The sequence below is a fragment of the Canis lupus genome, chromosome 27 (genome assembly GCF_003254725.2).
Source record: "Canis lupus dingo isolate Sandy chromosome 27, ASM325472v2, whole genome shotgun sequence".
NCBI lineage: Eukaryota > Metazoa > Chordata > Mammalia > Carnivora > Canidae > Canis > Canis lupus.
In genome coordinates this window covers 22,519,929-22,540,840 of record NC_064269.1, presented here as the reverse complement: position 1 = coordinate 22,540,840, position 20,912 = coordinate 22,519,929, and the positions used below count along the sequence as shown (strand labels likewise).

General features: G+C 35.8%; 1 protein-coding gene across 1 annotated transcript in view; it reads left to right on the top strand.

The window, feature by feature from the left end:
• IRAG2 (inositol 1,4,5-triphosphate receptor associated 2) overlaps nucleotides 1-20,912 on the top strand; it is a 122,796-nt gene that overhangs the window by 48,450 nt on the left and 53,434 nt on the right. Inside the window, 6 exon segments of the mRNA XM_035706789.2 lie at nucleotides 848-947; nucleotides 2,621-2,788; nucleotides 3,510-3,611; nucleotides 4,745-4,908; nucleotides 19,405-19,519; nucleotides 19,973-20,135. Of these exon segments, the coding sequence (XP_035562682.2) occupies nucleotides 848-947; nucleotides 2,621-2,788; nucleotides 3,510-3,611; nucleotides 4,745-4,908; nucleotides 19,405-19,519; nucleotides 19,973-20,135 (812 nt within the window).

The following is a 20,912-nucleotide window of genomic DNA, read 5'->3' as shown; positions in this document are numbered from 1 at the left end:
CATGCATGACATGCTATTCTTACCTTTTAACACACATCATCTTATAATTGTTTTCTAATATGCAAAACATGATAATCCAGGAGTCTACAGGAGCCACACAGATAACAAAAATAAGTAAAATCATTGGGGGTAAGAGCACATACTTATGAGAATGACAAATGAAAAAAATGCATTACCCAGATGAAGTCCAGCTAATCAGGAGTATATGGGCCTGGGGCACCTGGATGGCTTAGTCGGTTGGGCATCTGACTCTTGATTTCAGTTCAGATCATGATCTTGGGCTGAGGCTTATCAGGGAGTCTACTTGAGATTCTTTCCCTCTCCCTCTACTCTTTCACCTGCTTATGCATGCTTACTCGTTCTCTCTCTCTCTTTTTCTTTCTCTCAAATAAATCTTTTTTAAAAAAGAATATATGGGCCCAGTGTAGCTGCATCATGCTTTTTTAAAGAAAAGCCAGAAATCAAAAAAAAAAAAAAAAAAAAAACAGAAATCTAGATTTTCATTGAAAGTTTCTAATTTTTAACTATTGGCTCCAGTCCTCAAATAAATAAATAAATAAATAAATAAATAAATAAATAAATAAATAAATAAATAAATAAATAAATAAATAAACAAGCAAGCAAGCAGGCAAGCAAGCATGACCTAGTTGTTTTCAACCACCTGGAGTCACTAGTCGGTGCAGCTCCTGGAGGGTCCAGAGACTCTCTTTTTATTTCTCTATTTCTGAATACTTTATACAGTCTTTGGCACACAAGGGCTTACTGTGTTTAGTGATAAATCCCACTTTGGTGATTTTTAACATAGTCACATCTAACCAGACTAGACTATTGCTTTTGTTTTTTCAAGAAATGGGATCCAGTTGAATGTTAGTGGAGAGCGTAATAGTATCATCTCTGAAGAAGAAAAATCTTTACATTGTGAACTCGTTCTTGCTCAGTCTGCAGAGGTAGGTAATTATCAAATGGAAAGCTTGAAATAAGACCATACGCAATAGCTTACTATTAGGTGAAGGTCCAAACTTGCTGAAGAGTACCTGTGACATTTTGAGGAATCTGTTGATTGTTTTTAGAATCCAAGTCTAAAATCTCTTAACCTGAAGAAAAAAAAAAAAGGATCTTTTTCAAATTCTGGCTGAAAACCATAGTGAGGCTCAAGGCTAAATTTGAAGAAGCATGTGTTCAGTGAATCCAGACTTTAGAAATCTTTATATTCTCAATACTTTTTAGGAGAAAGTACCTGTGTTGATCCCCAGCCTGGGGTCCTAAAGGTAACAATAGAGATCCATGAACTATTTTTCAGTATTTTCCTAAACCCCCAAAGTAAATGTATCTGCCAAAAATAAAGATGCTTAGAAACAACACAAAATTGCTCTGCTCTAAAATGTAATTGTAGCAGCCCAATATAAATGGCATTGATTGTTACATTCTAAACAGAAATTAGCATTTTCATGTTTTTGGTTAATTTTAAGATGCAAGTGAATTATTATTTAACTCTCAGTTTTTTAGGTAAAACCAGTTTTTTACAGCATGTGAGGAAATAAAAGCATTTCTGGGGATGAAATGCTGGGTATCCCTCTCAATACTCTATTTTCACTCCTTTGTGCTTTCCAGTTTGTGCTTGTTATGTTAGGAAATGCTTATTAGCAAAATTAGCTTTCTTTTCACCACTTTGATGGTCTCTCCATATCTGTGGACGATGGATATGTTAGAATGTCCTCCTCCTGACAGCTGTGATATGACCTTGAAAGGAGAGGAAAAATGTCTTTGGGGCAAATGCTGTTTGAATCTCTCTTGCCAAAGATTCAGGGGCAACATATGCTGCCTTCATCTAAAGCTGTCTCAGGCAGCCTTGGACATTCTGCTGAGGGCTGTGCTTTCCTGACATTCTGTTTCAAATACTCATCATCTTACTGTGTTTTTGAAACCAAGCCAATCTGCCAGACTGAATGAAATGGTGGCAAATCTGCCACAGCAGTCCTCTGAGATAATAATGATGTCAAGATGCCAGCCTGTAAAGTTCTATACTTCTAAACAGGGGTTAAGCAGCTAGCAAAGTTCTAACTCTGAGGTTTATCCAATATTGGATTAGGAATTTTGTCTTCTAATTGGAGTCTAGAAATAAGAAATCTGTAAATGTTTTCCAGTAGACAACAAAAAGAAAGTTAAATATGGTGTTGTCATATATCTAAAATATGACAGGACATGGATGCTTTGAGAGAACTATAAGAAATATTCTTTGGTAAACATCATCTGAGAATTTCTTTTATGAAAGAAAGGGGAAGACAAAAGAAAACAATCTATTTTCAGTAAGATTTATTGAACACCCTCCCAACAGTTTTTTTTTCCTGTGAATTTCTTTACCTTCCCCTTTTTCATAAAATTAGAGCCATAGCAGTTTATATTACCCACATGTAAATGTTATCTATTGGATAAATGCTTTTCCTTAAGAATGAATAAATGTTAAGTTGAAGCCATCCTAGGGAGAAAATGTAAACCATTGTTTGGTAACATAGGAAGATTTTGTAAGACTACTTAGAACTCTTTGATGGGGACAGTTATATTGACCCATGAGCATCATTTTCATAAAATAAAAACACTGTTCTTTATTAAAATGACAGAGTTGTGGAAAATTTGATAATTGTCTCATAACAATGAAACTGAGTGGCAGTGCAGTTTATTTAGCTTGTCATCTCTGGATATCATGATGGACCAAGAAATGCTGCTAGTACTAAGAAAACTTGAACAAAAGGGAGTGGAATTCACAGCTATGCTTCAAAAAGCTGGAATCGTAGAACATGTGTACTATGGTGATTCACTGACTAGGAATATCTGTAGATAACTGATCTACAGCCTATTTGCTGAATACAGGCATATCTGTGTTTTGTTGAGACCTAAATTAATCCTACTATGAAAAGAGAAGTTTTTCCTAAAACTTCCCTGAGGTTGATCTAGTTCTGGCTCAGTCAGTTCAACCTCAATCAGGTTGATCATTAGATAGGAATTGTTTGGGCTTATTTTTCCCACAGGCTAACCTGTAGTTTCAGAGGACTGAAGACATATCTATTAAACAGTTTCCTTCTGGCTAATAGCTAGTACCTCTTACTCCATTTTGATTTTTGACTGGAAACAAGATGACCATAGAAAACAGAACACATTCATGACACTATTTCTAGTGCCTTTCACAGTGCTTAGCATATAGTAGGTAGCATTTAGTTTAATAAGTGGGGAAAAAATCCATGAAAATGTTTGTTTCCTACTATTTGAGAGAAGAATAAAGATGAGTACATTTTGTTTTGAAAAAATGGCTCTATTTGTATATATTCAACATATATAGAACACCTGATAAGAGCATTTACACATGGCAACATCCTGGGATAAAGGAAAGTCATGGGGGTCGCATTTTGTACGGTGTCTTAATTATATAGTAGAACTTTGGTCTAAACTACTTCTTATATAAGAGCCTATGCCTTTCACCTGAATTCCTAGTTGAACATGTGGAACTTTTGCAGCATGAAGAAGTTTCTAAAGTTGAAACTCTCATGGATAGCTCTCTGCAGTGGGTAACTGATCCAGAAATTACTGTGAAAAAGAAGTGGGAGAACAAGCTTGCTGTAAGTGTTTTATATTTTTGATTTTCCTGGTTTTTCTTCTACCTTCTTAACCCAGGTAATACTCATTATATATGCAGTACCACTTCTAAGATTTTATTGTAGCCTTCTGCTATCTTGGTCTGTTGGTATATATGGACTGTATGTCTGGAGATGTGTGTGAGTGTGTGCATGTGGGTGAGAGTAAGAATGTGAGGGTGAGGATAAGTATGTGTGACTATGAGGGTGAGTATAAGTGTGGGTTAGGGTGAAGGTAAGTGTGTGACTGAGGGTTAGGATAAGTACGTGTAAGGGTGAGAATAAGTGTGAACTTGAGGATGAGAGCAGCTATGTCTGAGGGTAAAGATAAGTGTGTGAATGTGAGGAAGAAAGTGAGAGTGAGGACATATATATATGTTAAAGAGACAATAGATAAAATGATTTAATGAAAAAGTATATTATTTGCATCCTTTGAGAATTGCTTGTAAGCCTGAATTTTTCCTTGACCTATTAAAATTCTCTAAATTCAATGGAATGATTGTGCAAATGTTATTCCTGAAATTCTGACATTTTTATTATCCCAGAAATTAGCAGAACATGAGAACTTTAAGCAGCTATTTCCAGTTTTGTTATAAAGGAAGCATATAAGAATAAATTAATTTATCTATTACTTATCTCTACTTCTTGACTGCCAGACAACTTTCTAACATCCATCAGCTTCCTAAGTAAAGTTACAGCAAGGAATAAACTCTGAAGACTCTGGAATATTAATTTCAACGCCTTTAACAAACTCTTTTTTAAAGTTTTTTTTTTAATATGCTAACCAACAAATACTGATTTTATTGCATTTCCTTGTCTCATCCCATTCTAAAGCAATTCTGACGACTGATGAAATAAATGGTCATGGACCACTTATATTAGAAAAAACTCAGTTTTAGGCACATAACAGGTACCCAATAAGTGCTTGTTAAATTGAGATAATCAGTTCAAAGAATAATCAATCTTTGGGCAGTTGAGAATTGGTATCTATTCAATTAAAATTTTTGGGTTTCATAACCATGAATACTATTGAGAAAGGATGACCACAGTATTTTGTATTGCATTTATTTTATATTTAACACTTGAATAGTGGAGGTTTCTTGTGACTTTTCTTGTAGGAATTTAAATATATAATGGAAGAGAAACTAAATCTTTGCATATTAATGCTGAACAGCTTGGGAAACCGCAAAGAGTCTCTTGATAAAGAATTTGTCAAATTAATAGAGATTTTGAAGAGATTCAGACTGGAATATTTTTATTTCAGAAAAGAATTCCTTTCCAGGTGATGGTCATTTATATGTAAGAAACCCATGCTTTAAATTCATAATACATTTGAGATTGAACTTTGGCATTCAGTTTACTTTTTTCATGTTGTAAACATTGATTTCAAATGACACTTTTTCAAAGAAGGCATTTTGTCTGATAATTTTGAATTCTCAAAAGGTATGAAATAGACCTATGTATTCGAAATTCCAAATCGTGGGCAGCCTGAATGGCTCAAGGGCAGCCTTGGTGGCTCAGCAGTTTAGTGCAGCCTTCAGCCCAGGGCGTGATCCTGGAGCCCTGGGATCAAGTCCCACGTCGGGCTCCCTGCATGGAGCCTGCTTCTCCCTCTGCCTGTGTCTCTACCTCTCTCTCTCTGGGTCTCTCATTAATAAATAAATTAAATCTTTAAAAAATTCCAAATCGTGAACTTTAGCAATTTTGGAAACCCATAAAATGAGTTATTTTCCCTAAAGAAGAAAGTTGGAATTACAGAATATAGAATTCTTTTAATCAGAAATGTCTTTAGAGATCATTTAGTAAAACCTCATAATTTTACAGAGGAATGAGGCATTAAGGCTATAAAGTGAATTGATCAAGACCTGAGAGTTATTAATGGAAAATCTATGAAGTGATCTATTAACAGAAGAATTTGCTGAGTCTATTGACTCCTATCCCATTGGGCTTCATTTTCTGTCTCAGTATACAGTGTATTGTATTAGGCACTAGTCAATTAAATTTCAAGTAAAGAAGTCAGGGAATTGGAGGACTCTAAATGTAAAATAATTTACTATCTTACTGTTCCTTTAACCTTAATTCTTATAATTATGGAGAGATTCTTGAAATTTGTATACTCTGTAAACCACATAATAAACAAGGAGAGCTATTTTGTCTTTTATTGACCACTATTTATATAGCTGCTAGTACCATAGTAAGCATTCCCTTAAGAAATGCTTTTTTTGGTGAGTGAATGAACATGGATTCAAATTCATATTGAATCTGAGTAAAGTAAATATATATATATATATATATATATATATATATATATATATATTTAGAGACTGAAATTGCTTAAAGAAAATAGCCAAAAGAAACTATTTTATTCCCCCTAAATAAGAAACCCAGATACCAGAGAGAGGTTAATAACAGAAGAAACAGTCAAGAAAATGATCTTCTGCTTTCCCTAGGAAGTAGGGAGCCCAGACTTCCCCATAGGGGTAAAGGTGTGGGTTAAGTGGATATGCAGCTTCCTTACAGGGATACCATCTCCACAAAAGGGAGCATTGAAATCTAGTTAGCCACAAAGAACTATTTGGAGAGGAGCCTGCACTAGAGTCATTTCTGAATAAGTGAATCTTCTGTATTATTCTACAAGACACACAAGCAACCAAGTTAAGTAACAGTAGGTGCAATTTGTTGAGAGCTTACTGTGTTGGAGGTAGTGCTAAGAATTTGACACACTTTTATCTCTAGAGAGGTTCAGTGACTCACTCAAGGTTACTCAAGAGGGATTAAGTGACAGCTGGGAGCAGGCTTAGATGTGTGTAACTTCAAAACTTGTGTTCTTTCAACTATTAATCCCCCACCATCTGCTTGTTAAAATCAAATAAAATATTCATTAAAAATATTCTGAGAACCTGGCACCAGGCAAAATACTACTCATCACTGTAAGGATAGTTAAAACCTGTGCCTTCTAGATATAATTTAAAACAGACAAAGTCATTTATTGGCTACACACAAAATGATTTAACTATAAGTTTTAACAATGAATAAGAATATAAGTGGAGTTGGGCACCTGGGTGGCTCAGTCAGTTCAGTGTCTGACTCTTGTCTCAGCTAAGTTCTTGATCTCAGAGTTCAAGCCCTGTGTTGGGCTCCACACTGGGTGTGGAGCTTACTTAAAAATGTGTGTGTGTGTGTGTGTGTGTGTGTGTGTGTGTATTATTTGTAGAGATGAGTATAAGAATTTAGGTAAGGTAGACAATATTTATTAAAGGTAACTTTCAGGAGCTGTTTGCTGAGAAGGAGAAGGCTTTCATTCTGTTGCAAGATAAATAGTCTCCAGTGCTGAGGAATGGAAAGAATTGAGTGAGTCAAGGAGAAGTATTGAAAGAAAAAAATCGCTCTTGAAGGTCTCAGAAAAGCATGTTATTTGTGCAACACCCAAATATGAGCTCTTTGCCAGATTCTTTCTTTTCTTTTTGGTGCTAGAAAATTAAATAAGATCAAAATCTCTACATCCATGAAACTAATATCTATTAAGGGACACAGATAGTGAACAAATAAACACATAACTATATAATATAATGCCAGAGAGTGGTAAGTGATATAAAAAAATAAAGAGGATAAGAATAAGAATGATGGGGCAGGAAGACCTAATTTTAGGAAAATGGCCAGGAAAGACCTGTCTGTGATTGATAAATTTAATGGAGAGCTGAGTGGAGTGAGAGAGTGAGGTAAAAGATGATCTAGGAAGGGTTCTAGCTGGAAGAATTAGCTAGTGCAAAGGCCCTGAGGTTTTAATGAACTTAGTATGTCTGAGCAGCAGCAAGAGGCCAGCATGGCTGGGGCAGAGTGAATGCTAGGCAATGGTAGGAGATGAAGTTAGAGAGATAGACAGGAGTTAGATTCATGATCTTACAGTTCATGCTTAGAGATTGGTATTTTATTCTGAATAGATGGGAAGAAATCAGAGGATCATAAATAGGAAGGTAATATGACATATTTTGAAAAATTATTCTAGCTGTTGGTAGAGGATTGTCTATAGAGGGGGAAGGTGAAAGCAGTGACACCAGTGAGAAGAGTTTTTTCAATAACAGGTCACCAATTAGAGCTCTTGAAATCAATTTACCAGATTATGAGTTATTTTAAAAAATAAATATATCAGAGTACATTTCATATAGTAAGAGTAATATTTCATAAAAATTTTAATTCAGCCGTGTGTGTGTGTGTATACGTATGTACTTGGTTGAAATATAAAATATTTGCTAAGTTGTGGTCAAAAAAAGCCACTGAGTTAGAAACTATTTCCATAGTCTAGGAGAAGGAGTGTTAACAAGAGTCAGAGTGAGCCAGTTGGTAAGAAACGGTTGGATTCAAACATTGAGGATGGGTCAGATCTTACGTGGTAGTGAATTAGTTGTGGGAATGCAAGAAGGAGTCATCTTTGACTTACAGCTTTTTGGTCTGAAAACTAGGTAAATGGGATTCTATTTAAATGGCAAAGTTTCAGAATCAGACTTGGCAGGTGTAGAAACCAAGATCTAGCATTAGGACATGTTAACAAGGAGACTTACTGAATTCAAAAGCACCTTCAAAGATAATACTATATTAATATGATAATGTAAGTCTCTATGGAAGAAAAATCTTCAAAGGTTTAAAATCTGTTGAATATCTTTAATTTAATAGATGGTACTATATAATTTTTAGAAAGCTATCCTTAAGACTGTTATGATTCAAAAAGTGATAAAATTATCTTAAAGGTACAAATACATATACATATGTAATATACAGGATTAAAAGTTGTAATATTATTAAATGTGGATTTCTGATGGTCCTTTTGCTTTCCCTTGGAACATAATGTACAGTATTGATAGCTTAGACTATTCCTACAAAAGAGAAAAGTTGATAAAACTAATGTCTTAAAAAAAAAAAAAAGAGGTGATGTCAGCAAGAAATTGGCTTTCCTTCCCCCAAGGGATATACTGATTCAACAGTAATATATGGATGCATTCACTTTGTGAGAAATCCAGAAACTAGTTGAAAGGATCCTGTACCCTAGGTAGTTGTGAAACCAGCCACATCAATACTGGTTGGAAAATTCTAGATACCCTGTCAGTGTAATTTCTGCTCCCGACATAGGACTGTGTGGTCAGAAGGAATCCCCCAGCTCCCAGTTTTTCCCTGGGGAGAAAGAGTTAGACTGTGTGTCTGTGTTTCAACTTTTCTGAGGACTTAACAAAATACTGGCTTTTGTCTCATCTGTCTCAGAGTGCAGATGGAACTGGGCATACTATAGATGTCTAAGGGACACTGAGAACAATAATGGCAGGTGGAACCCCAGATCTTTGCTTTTTCCTGGAAGAAAAGAATAGGACTACACATTCAATATTCCAACTTTTCTGGGAGTTGTCTAAAAGACTCCCTTCTGTTACACCCATCTTAGAGCAATGATGTTACTATCATACTCTAGACACTTAGGGCCCAGTAAGGACAAACATGGTGATTTGAACTAGAATGAAGATTTGAGAGCCCTCAGAACCTCTGACCAAACTGATTGATACAGGTTTTCTCCTATGTAAGTCCGGGCTGTGGAGACTAGAAGTGGTTGTTTTTTCTTTTTTTTTTTTTTTTGTGTGGTTGTTTTTTCTAATGTGCAGATACCAACAAAAGGAGTCAGGATAAAAAATAGGGAAATATGTTCCATCCAAAGGAACAAAATCTCTAAAAACTGATCCCAATGAACCATAGATAAATGATTCACCTCACTAAGGATCCAAAATAACTAAAACAAAAAACAAAAAACAAAAAACAAAAAAAAACAAAATAACTGTCATAAAGATGATCAATGATATCAGGAGAACAATCCATAAAGTGAGAATATCAGAGTGCCTGGGTAGCTTAGTTAGGCATCTGATTCTTGGTTTTGGTCATGATTTCATGGTTGTAGGATTGAACCCCATGTCAGGCTCTGTGCTCAGTGAGTAGTATGCTTCAATTCTTTCTCCCTCTCCCTCTGCCCCTCCCTGCTCATGCTTGCTCTCTCTCAAATCAATAAAATCTTTTTTTTTAATTTTTATTTATGATAGTCACACAGAGAGAAAGAGAGAGAGAGAGAGGAGAGACATAGGCAGAGGGAGAAGCAGGCTCCATGCACCGGGAGCCTGATGTGGGATTCGATCCCAGGTCTCCAGGATCGCGCCCTGGGCCAAAGGCAGGCGCTAAACCACTGTGCCACCCAGGGATCCCCAATAAAATCTTTCTAAAAACAAACCAAAATGAGAATATCAATAAAAAAATAAAAGTATTAAAAGAATACCCAACAGAAATCTTAGAGCAGAAGAACATAATAAATAGACTGAAAAATTTACTACAAGAGTTCAACAATGGACTAAAGAGAAGAAAAGATCAGTGAATTTAAGATGGGTCTCTGGAAATTGTCTAGTCAAAGAAATGAAAAGAAAAATGAAAGTGAAGCAATCTTAAGGGACTTATGGGATACCATAAAGTAGATCACTATATGTATTATTACAGTCTCAGAGGGAGAAGAGAGAAAGAAGAGTTATTCAAAGAAAAATATGGGGGTGCCTGGGTGGCTCAGTTAAGCATCTGCCTTCGGCTCAGGTCATGATCTTAGAGTCCCAGGATCAAGCCCTGCATCAGGCTCCCTACTCATTGGGGAGTCTGCTTCTCTCTGCCTCTCCCCCAGACTTATGCTTGTTCTCCTTCTCTCTCAAATAAATAAAAATTTTAAAAAACAAACAAAAATATGGCCCAAAACTTCCAAAAGCTGGGGAAGGACATCTAGATCCAGGAAATCCAATGGATCTCAAATAAGATGAACCCAAGAAATTCACATTGAGACACATAATAATTGTCAAAAGCCAAAAATAGAGAATTTTGGAAACAGCAAAGAGAAAAGTTTTGTGATATACAGGGGAAGCACCATAAGACCATCAGTGGATTTCTCAGCAGAAACCTTGCAGCCCGGAGTATGTGGGACGATATATTCAAAGTACTAAAAGTAAAAGACTACCAACCAAGAGCACTATTCCCTGCAAACTGTCCCTCTAAAATCCAGGTGTTATAAAGACTTTCCCATATAAACAAAGGCTAAAAGAGTTCATTACCACTAGACCTTCCTTAGTAGAATTGCTAAAGGAGTTCAAGTTGAAACAAAAGGATCTTAATACAAAAACATATCAGAGTATAAAATTTGTTAGTAAAGGTAAATATATAGACAAATCCAGAATACTGTAAAACTATAGCAGTGGTGGGTAAATAGCTTTTAATTCTAGGATGAATGTTTAAAAATTATAAGTATATAAAATGGTAAAAACATATTAAGGTACACTATATTCAAAGTTGTAAATTGTGGTATCAATACCAAAGTGGGGGGAGGAGAGAAGTAAAATTGTAGTTACTGTATGTAATTGAAGTTAAATTGTTATCAGCTTAAAATAGACTATTAGGTTTTATGTAAGCCCTATGGTAACCATGAAGAAAATACCTATAGAAGATGTACAAAAGAAAAATGAGTCAAAATATTAATAAAAAAAGGAAAACACGAAGACAAGAAGGGAGGAAAGAGGAACTAAAGTACTCTGAGACAGAAAACAATGAAAAAAATGCCCATGATAAATTCCTACTCTATTGATTATGTTAAGTGTAAATAGAGTAAACTTTCCAATCAAAATACATAGAGTGTGGCTCAATGGATTAAAAAATAAGATCCAACTGTATGCTGTCTACAAGAGACTCACTTCAGATTTAGAGACACACATAGGCTGAAAGTGAAGTGATGAAAAAAGATATTTCAGGCAAATACTAACCAGAAGAGGGCCAGGGTAGCGATATTTATATCAGAGAAAATAGACTTCAAGTCATAAAACAAAGGAAGGACATTATGCAGTGATAAAAGAATCTGTTCACTAGAAAGATATCACAATTATAAATATACATGCACTCAATGTCAGAGCACCTAAATATATAAAGCCTATATTGACAGAATAGAAGGAACAAGTAGAAAGCAATATAATAGTAAGAGACTTCATTGTATCACTTTCAATAATGGATAGAACACTGAAATAGGAAATAAGAAAGCAATACCCTGGAGCACCACTATAGACCAAATGGACCTAACAGACACATACAGAACATTCTACCCTATAGCTACAGATATACATTCTTCTCATGTGCATATGAAACATTTTCCAGGATAGATCACATGTTAGGTCACAAAACAAGTCTTAAAAAAATTTTTAGGAGATGGAAATTATACTAAGTATCTTTTCTAACTACAATGGAATAGAACTAGATAGAAATCGATGCCAGAAGGAAAGCTAGAAAATTCACAAATATTTAGAAATTAAACAATACACTGCTAAAAAACCACAAAGAAGAAATTAAAAGGGTAATTAGAAAATATCTTGAGACAAAAGTGGGAAGAACATATCAAAACCTATGGCATGCAGCAAAAGCAGTATTAAAAGAGAAATTAAGAGTGACAAATGCCTACATTAAAAAGAAGGAAGATTTCAAATTAACAACTTTATAGCTCAAGAAACCAGAAAAAATAAGAACAAACTAAGTTCAAAATTAGTACAAGGGAAGAAATAATAAAGATTAGAGGAGAAATAAATGAAATAGTAGAAAAACTCATTAAAAAATAAAATTGGTAAAATAGAGCTGGTTTTTTTAGTTAAATTTTTAAATATCTGCAATTTAACTATTTGTAATTTTAATTCCAGTATATTAATATCATTGTTATTTTAGTTACAGGTGTACAGTATAGTGATTCAACAGTTCTATCCACTACTCAGTACTCACCATGATACTTATATTCTTATCCCATTTCACCCATCTCCCATCCACCTCTGGTGACCACCAGTTCTCCATACTTAAGAGCCATTTTTTTTTTTTTTGGTATCTCTTCGTCCTTTGTTCATTTGTTCATAAATTCCATGTATGAGTGAAATCATATGGCATTTTTCTTTCTCTGGTGAACTTACATCACATAGCATTACACCTTCTAGATCCATCTATGTTGTTGCAAATGGCATGATTTTATTCTTATTTATGCCCGAGTATTAGGGCATATCAGCACACCACACCACATCTTCTTTATCCATTCTTCAATCAATGGACACTTGGGTTGCTTCCATAATTTGGCTGTGGGTTTTTCATATGAAACCTTTGTTATGTTGAGATATGTTCCCTCAACCTACTATGTTGAGGGTTTGGCTGTGAATGGATGTTGTGCTTGCCAAATGCTTTTCCTGCATCTATTGAAATAATCATATAGTTATTATCCTTTCTCTTGTCGATGTTATGTATCATGTTGATTGATTTGTGAACTACTGAATCCCTCTTGCATCCTAGGATTAAATCTCAATCACGATGAATGACTTAATGTATTACTAGATTTTGTTTAATAGTATTTTATTGAGGATTTGTTCATCTTACTTTTCTTACTCCTGCTTACGGCCATTCTTTTCCACTCAGAGTCCCCTTTAACATTTCTTGTAAGGCTGCTTTAGTGGGGATAAATTCTTTTAACTTTTTTTCCCCCTAGGAAACTGTCTCTCCTTCTATTCTATACAACAGTCTTGCTGGATAGAACTTCTGGTTGCCTGTTTTTTCTTTCAGCACTTTGAATATATCATTCCACATCCTCTGGGCTACAGAGTTTCTGCTCAAACATCAGCTTATAGCCTTATGGGGTTTTCCTTGTATACAACTCTTTTCTTTTGCTGTTTTTAAAATTCTCTCTTTATTACTCCTTTTTGTATTGTTAATTACTATGTGTCTTGGTGTGGATCTGCTTGGTTGATTTTTTGGGGGACTTCCTGTGACTTGCAGATCTAGATTTGTGTTTCATTTTCCAGATTCAGAAAGTTTTCAGCTATTATTTCTTCAAAAAATATGTGTGTGTATATATATATTTATATTTACATATATATATTTCTTATATATTTATATTTCTTCCCCCTTTGCTCTCTCTTTTCCTTCTGGGATCCCTGTAATGTGAATGTTATTAGGCTTGACCATGTCATTGATTTCCCTTAGTTTATTTCAATTTATTATCATTTTTTCTTTTTCCTGTTCACCTAGATTGCCACTACCCTGTCCTTCAGGTCACTGATCCATTCTCCTTCCCCTACAGTATTTTAAATTTCAGTTATTGAGTTATACATCTCTGACTGGTTCTTTTTTATGTTCTCTATCCTTTTGTTGAGGGTCTGAGATCCTATTATCTTTTCTTCAATCCATTGAATATCTTTCTTACCATTACTTTAAATTTTCTAACAGGCATATTACTTACCTCTGTTTTGTTTACCTGGCTTGATATGATTTTTGACTTGTTCATTTGGGACATATTCCTCTATTTCCTCATTTTGTCTAACTCTCTGTGCCTGTTTCTATATGTGAGGAAAGTCAGGTAGGTTTCCGATGTTAAAATTAGTGGCCTTATGAAAAAAGAGGTCCGGTGGAGCCCTGCTGTGCCATGTCCCCTATTCACCAGAACCTGGTCTTTTAGAGGTGTCTCCTATGTGTGTTATGTGTATACTGCTATTGTGACTGGGCCTTCAGTCCAGTCATCTGCAGTGGCTCTCCTCACCTGTTGTGGACACAGCTTGATCCCTGCATTGTTAATGGGCCAGTCTGGGGCCATCCTGGGCTTGATTTGTGTCAGACCAGGCTTTTTTCAGAGCTGCAGTAGCATCAAACTTCAGAATGTTCTCCTGTGTTGTTCCATGAGAAGCTTTCATTGACAGGCAGGGACTGCAATCAGACTGGATATCTACCCCTAGCACACTGCAAGGGACACAATCAAACTAGTGTGTGTGGTTATCTTTCCCTCTCTCTTCTCCCTCTAGCCAGTTTGGAGGAGTGTTGCCCCTGCCAGGTCTGCTTGTACACTTTCAAGCTTGTGGCACTGCTTTGAATGGATTCCTGCCAAGGACACTTTTGGGGGGACAGGTCTGAGGACGAATGAAGGGGTGGGGTGCACTGCCAGCAAAGTTTGTGCTGCTCTACTGTGGGAGGGTGCATGAAAACTCCTGCCTAGTCCAGGGTGGAGGAGGAGCACCTAAAGGAGAATGCAGGCTGGGATGCACTGTTATCAAACTAGGCAGAGTGTTTGCTCTGTGCTGGTTCCCACTGGTGTCAATGTATCTAGACTGGGAAGGAAGGATAGGGGAGGGAAATGGTGCCTGCCATCTCTTTTGTTCTTGAAGAAGTCTTACAAAGATCTTTGCCCCTCCAGCACTTGCTCTGAGATTAGTAACTAATCTGTGGAGAGTCTATGCTCCCAGGAAATGACCTGGGTTATATATAGTGATGTGTGTGTTATCTAGGTGTATCTGTGGGATAGGGTAAGCCTAGGACCCTCCTCTTCTGACATCTTCCCTGAAAGTCTGAAGTTTTTTAAAGATATAATTGACAAACATTTATCTAGACTAAGAAAAAAGTAGTTTCAAATGAAATAAAAAACAAAAGAGGAAATATTACAACTGATGCTACAGTGAAGGGGTAGGGGAGGAGGGTCATAAAAGACCACTGTGAGCAGTCATATACCAACAATTGGATAACTTTGAAGAAATAGGATAAATATGTAGGAAGAAACAACTTACCAAGACTGAATCAGTGAGAAAAAGAAAATCTTAATGGAACAAAAATAGTAAGGAGATTGAATCAGTATTCAAAAACACAACAAAGAAAAGATCAAGACTGGGTGGCTTCACTGATGAATTCTTCCAAATAGAAGATTAATAGAAGGAGATTATTGAAAACTTCTGAAACTTTCAAAAAATTATAAAGGAGAGACCACTTCCCAATTCATTTTATGAGGTCAGTACTCTCCTGAAACCAAAACCAAAGACACTGCAAGCAAAGAAACTATAAGTTAAGATCCCTGATGCGTATAGATGCAAAATCCTCAACAAAATTCTAGTAGCCAACTTTAATAATGCATTGAAAAGATTATACACAATGACATGCGAGATTTATCCCTGCAATGCAAGGATGGTTCCATACAAAATTAATTTGTTATACCACATTAGCAGAATTGAAGATAAATATCACATGATCAACTGAATTGACAAAGAAAAGCATTTGACAAGATTTAACACTTTTTCATGATAAACATATTCAAAATACAATTCAAAATAGGAGGAAACTAACTCAACATAATAAAGGCCATATATGAAAAACACACAGCTAATGTACTTAATGATGAAAGACTGAATATGTTTTCTCTAAAATCAGAACCAAGGTAAGCATGCCCACTCTCACCACTTCTAAAAGACATAGTACTAGGAGTCCTAGCCAGAGTAATCAAGAAAGAAAAAAAGAGATAAAGGGCATCCATATCAGAAAGAAGAAGTAAAATCATCTGTATTTGCAGATGACATGATCTTCTATATAGAAAACTCTATAAAGACTCCACAAAAAGTTGTTATAATCAATAAATTCAGCAAAATTGCAGCATACAAAATTAACATACAAAAATCAGATACATTTCTGTACACTAACAATGAACTATCCAAAAAGGAAATTGGAAAAGCAATCTCATTTAAAATAGCACCCAAAAGAATGAAATAGGAATGAACCTTAAGGAGGTGAAGACTTAATCATTGAAAACTGTAAAACATTGCTGAAAGAAATTAAAAAGATACAAACTGAAGACATTGTTTTCGTAGACTAGAAGACTTAATATTGTTAAAAAAAATGTTCAAACTACCCCAAAGTCATCTACAGATTCAGTGTAATACTGATAAAAATCCTAATGACTTTTTTTACAGTAATAGAAAAAATTCTAATATATTTTTTAAAGATTTTATTTATTTGAGAAGGAGGAAGAGAGAGGAGAGAGCACAGCAGCAGGGTCAGAGGGAGAAGCAGACTTCTCACTGAGCAAGGAGCCTGATGCAGGGCTCAATTTCAGGACCTGGAGATCATTATCTGAGCTGAAGGCAGATTCTTTTTAATTTTTTTTTTTATTGGTGTTCAATTTACTAACATACAGAATAACACCCAGTGCCCGTCACCCATTCACTCCCACCCCCCCGCCCTCCTCCCCTTCTACCACCCCTAGTTCGTTTCCCAGAGTTAGCAGTCTTTACGTTCTGTCTCCCTTTCTGATATTTCCCACACATTTCTTCTCTGAAGGCAGATTCTTAACCAACTGAGCCACCCAGGCACCCCAAAATAATTCTAATATTTATGTGGAACCAGAAGGGATCCTGAATAGCCAAAACAATCATGAGAAAGAAACACAGAGCTGAAGGTAGCACACATTCTTATCTCAAAATATATTACAAAGCTATAGTAATTAAAACTATAGCCACTGGCCTAAAGACAGTGGAACAAAATAGAGTGCCCACAAATAAGCTCATACATAATTGGCCAACTGATCTTTGACTAGGGTGCCAAGAATATACAATGGAGAAAGGATAGTCTTCAACAAATGGTGTTGAGAAAGTTGGATAGTCATATGCAAAAGAATGAAGTTGAACTCTTGTTATATACCATATACAAAAGTCACCTCAAAATGAATTAAGGACTTAAATATAAGACCTAAAGGTGGTCTTATAAGAAGAAAACTTATAGGGAAAGTCTTCATGACATTGGACGTGGCTATGACACCGAGAGAACAAAAGAAAAGTTAGATAAGTGAGTCTATATTGTATTTCAAAGTTTCTGAACAGCGAAGGAATTGGCAGGGAGAAAATGTACATTATACAATGAAAGAAAATATTTGCAAACCACATATCCAATGAGTTAATATTAAAAATACTTGAAGAACTACAACAACTCAATAACAAAAAACCCCAAATAACCCAACTTAAAAATAGCAAAGAACTTGAATAGAATAGATGTTTTTCCAAAGAAGACATATCGTTGACCAACAGGTATATGAAAAGATACTCAACCTCACTCATCATCAGGGAAATGCAAATAAAACCCACAATGAGTCATTCACAATGATGAATGAATCACACCTGTTAGGGAAGGCTATTATTGAAAGCCAAAGGAAAAAAATAACCACCAAAGATACTAAGTGTTGGCAAAGAAATAGAGAAATAATTAAAACTCTGTATACTGTTGGTGGGAATTTAATACAGTGCAACTGCTATGGAAAACAGTATGGAATTTCCTCAAAAAATTAAAAATAGATCTATATGATCTAGCAATTCTGCTTCTGGATATGTGTCCAAAAGAATTCAAAGCAAAATCTTGAAGAGATATTTATACACCCACGTTTATTACAGCATTATTCACAATAGCCAAGATGTAGACACAGTCCAAATGTTTATCAATGGTAAATGGACAAAATATGGTGTATGTATATGTGTGTATGTGTGTGTGTGTGTATATATATATATAGTGTGTGCACACACAATGGAATATTATTCAGCCTTAAAAAAGAAATTTTGCCACATGTGATAGCATGGATAAATCTTGAGGATATTATGCTAAGTAAAATTAACCAGGTACAGAAGGACAAATATGGCATGATAGCACTTCTAGAATAGTCAAACTCATAGAAGCAGAGGGTAGAATGGTGATTTCTAGGGACTAGAGGAAGAAGAAATGGAGAGTTGCAACTTAACAGGTATAAAGCTTCAGTTATGCAAGATGAGTAAGTTCTAGAGACCTGCTATACCACCTTGTGCCTATAGTTAAACTTTATGTACTTAAAAATGTGTTAAAGGTGTAGATCTCAAATGTTCTTAACTACAATTTTAAAAAAGGAGACTGACTATAAGGCATTGAAAAAGGCTCAATAGATTGTTTAGGTAGTTTTTATTTTTGTTTATAGAGTTTTGTGTGCCAGTTTACCATGATGGTAAGCATTCTGTGTGACCATTCTTGTCTCTCATGCAGTTCTTCTTGTAGTTAGGTCTAGATTTATGCCAATTTACAATGTGATTCTGTGCTAATGATTGAGAGGCATGCAAAAGGCCTAAACCTGATGTCTTCCTCACTGCTTTGAAGCTCCCAAAGTTTATCATCCCTTTGAGCTAAAGATATCATCCTTATTCGGGTCAAGCTGTTTTCCAGATAGTCATTGACATATTGATATATAGCACGGTTTAAATAGTCTCATCAGCTAACTGAAAGCAGGTGCTCTCAGTTTAATGTATTTTGGAAGATTAGGTTCAGATCCAAAAGAGGGGTAACACAGTAACACTAAGATTTGGAGTAAGGAAGAAAGGAGGTGTCGAGTTTTCGGGAAAGATAAGACTGCACTAGAAATACTAACATGGAGTGTTCATCTGTGCTTGGGGGCAGCCTTTCCTGTGCTGGTGATGTAACATGATTGAAAACTCATAAAGAGAAAAGGTCAAGGTCATGACACAAGGCTCTTTTTTTTTCTTTCCTTGTCATTCCCTTTCCTTTCTTTTTCTGAAACAGTTAACTATGATGTGTAAATACTGCACCTATCACGGTGACCTCATTACAGTCGTCATCTTCTAGGCAATTGCTGACCGATGCTAGTGTTACTATGAAGGTAGCTTGGGAAACTGAATATTCCAGTGTAAAACAGGAGACCAAATGCCCTTTTTTGCAAAGTGAGAGTATCAGGCCAACTGATCAATATGATTGCTTTGATTAAAATTCGGTATTGGGTAAGCATTTATTTGTAGTAAATACTTTCACTTTTTCCTCTGATATCTGAGGCAGTGCATTAAGTTTGAACTTGTCACAACTTCCCAGGGGTGGCTCTTAGTTGAAATGTCACTGACAGCTTGTGGTTTGAACTTTTTTTTTTTTTTTTTAATGCCAGACAGAAACGACTAGAAGCCCTTGAACAACTGCAAGAAGATGCTGTCAACCAGGAATCTGTCCTTAGGAAGAAGGTCCAAGGAACCAGCCAATGGCTGGGGGACAGAGAGAAGCAGGTAGGGCAGCCTTTGACTGCTTTGTATTCAAGGGGAAGTTTCCTCAGATGTACTTGAAACCATGAAGTAAAAAACGGAGGAGGAACAGAGAAGAAGGAAAAAAAAAAAAAAAAAAACCAAAGAGGAACTGCGAAGTTCAGTCCCTGGCGACCAGCAGTGAGCGGAGGAAGTAAAGGGGGAGTTGTAAAAGAGGCGGTGTCAACAGCCTGCTGATGAAAGAGGCATCTTTGCAGAAAGAGGCAACTTGACATATCAGGACTCTTACCACTGTAGAAATAGCTCAGGCATACAAAGCCCATGCAAACACAGAATTGCAGAAGTTCAGTAGAGGCTTATCACTTCCCTGAGAAGAAAAGCACATTTTCAGTTTCGTATGCATAATAACAGTGAGCGCTCAATTGCTTTCTTTCCTGGCCACCCTGCTAAAATCCAGTATTAACTGTACGTTTTCAGGTTGAGGATCGAGATCCAGCAGCCCACTCAGCCCGTGAAAAAGCTAAGTCTTTGCTGCATAAATTAGAGGAAGCAATCTCGGAACAACGGAATCTCTGGACTATAAATACTGAGTTAGTGAACACTTGCCAGACACTTGAGCAGAAGACGAGAAAATTGAAAAGTGAGTAGCAAATATGTGTTATGTCCCAATTCGGTCCGCTCTGAGGTGTGGCGAAAGGACTACAGCCATTTTTGTAGATGACAGCTGCTGCATTATTGCCCACATTTATGACAATAAGATGGTTCCAGAAGACAGTAATGTGGGGCTTCCAGAGAGGTTTGCCTAGTGGCCAAGTAGACTGATTTCAAACGACTAACTTTCCCTTTCAGTTTATTTATTTTTTATTATTATTACGAGCTGGATTTGTTCATGGCTGTTATTTCTTTAAATATTAAAAGTTCTCAATATCTGTAAAAGCAAACAAAAAAATCTTGTATGCATGGGGTATTTGAACTTGCAAATGGCTTACATATTCCATCCTGATTTTATTAGCTAGCTTGTAACCATTATATGGTAGGAAAGGACCTGCCTCTCTATTTTGTTTTAAGTAGTAATTTTAGGGTTGTGCAAAATACTTATGAATTCAGTATATCAAAATATTAAATATATAAAATCCTTTTAAAATTTTAATGTGCTCTCTACATATATATTTTGCTTTAAAAAATTAGAATATTTGTCATTTTTCTGTATTATCTGAGAGTGTTTAGGTGTAAAGTCAATTGTCAGATGACAGATGTCAGATTATTCGTAAGCATACTTTATTCTGGAAACATAATTTGGTAAAAATAAAACTTGCTTATTTGGCCATTTATCAGACAATTGCTTTTGTTTTGCCAGCTTCTTGCCCTGGCTGTCCTACATGCATTTTTAGAGAAAGCTACTGATTTGGGTAACAAA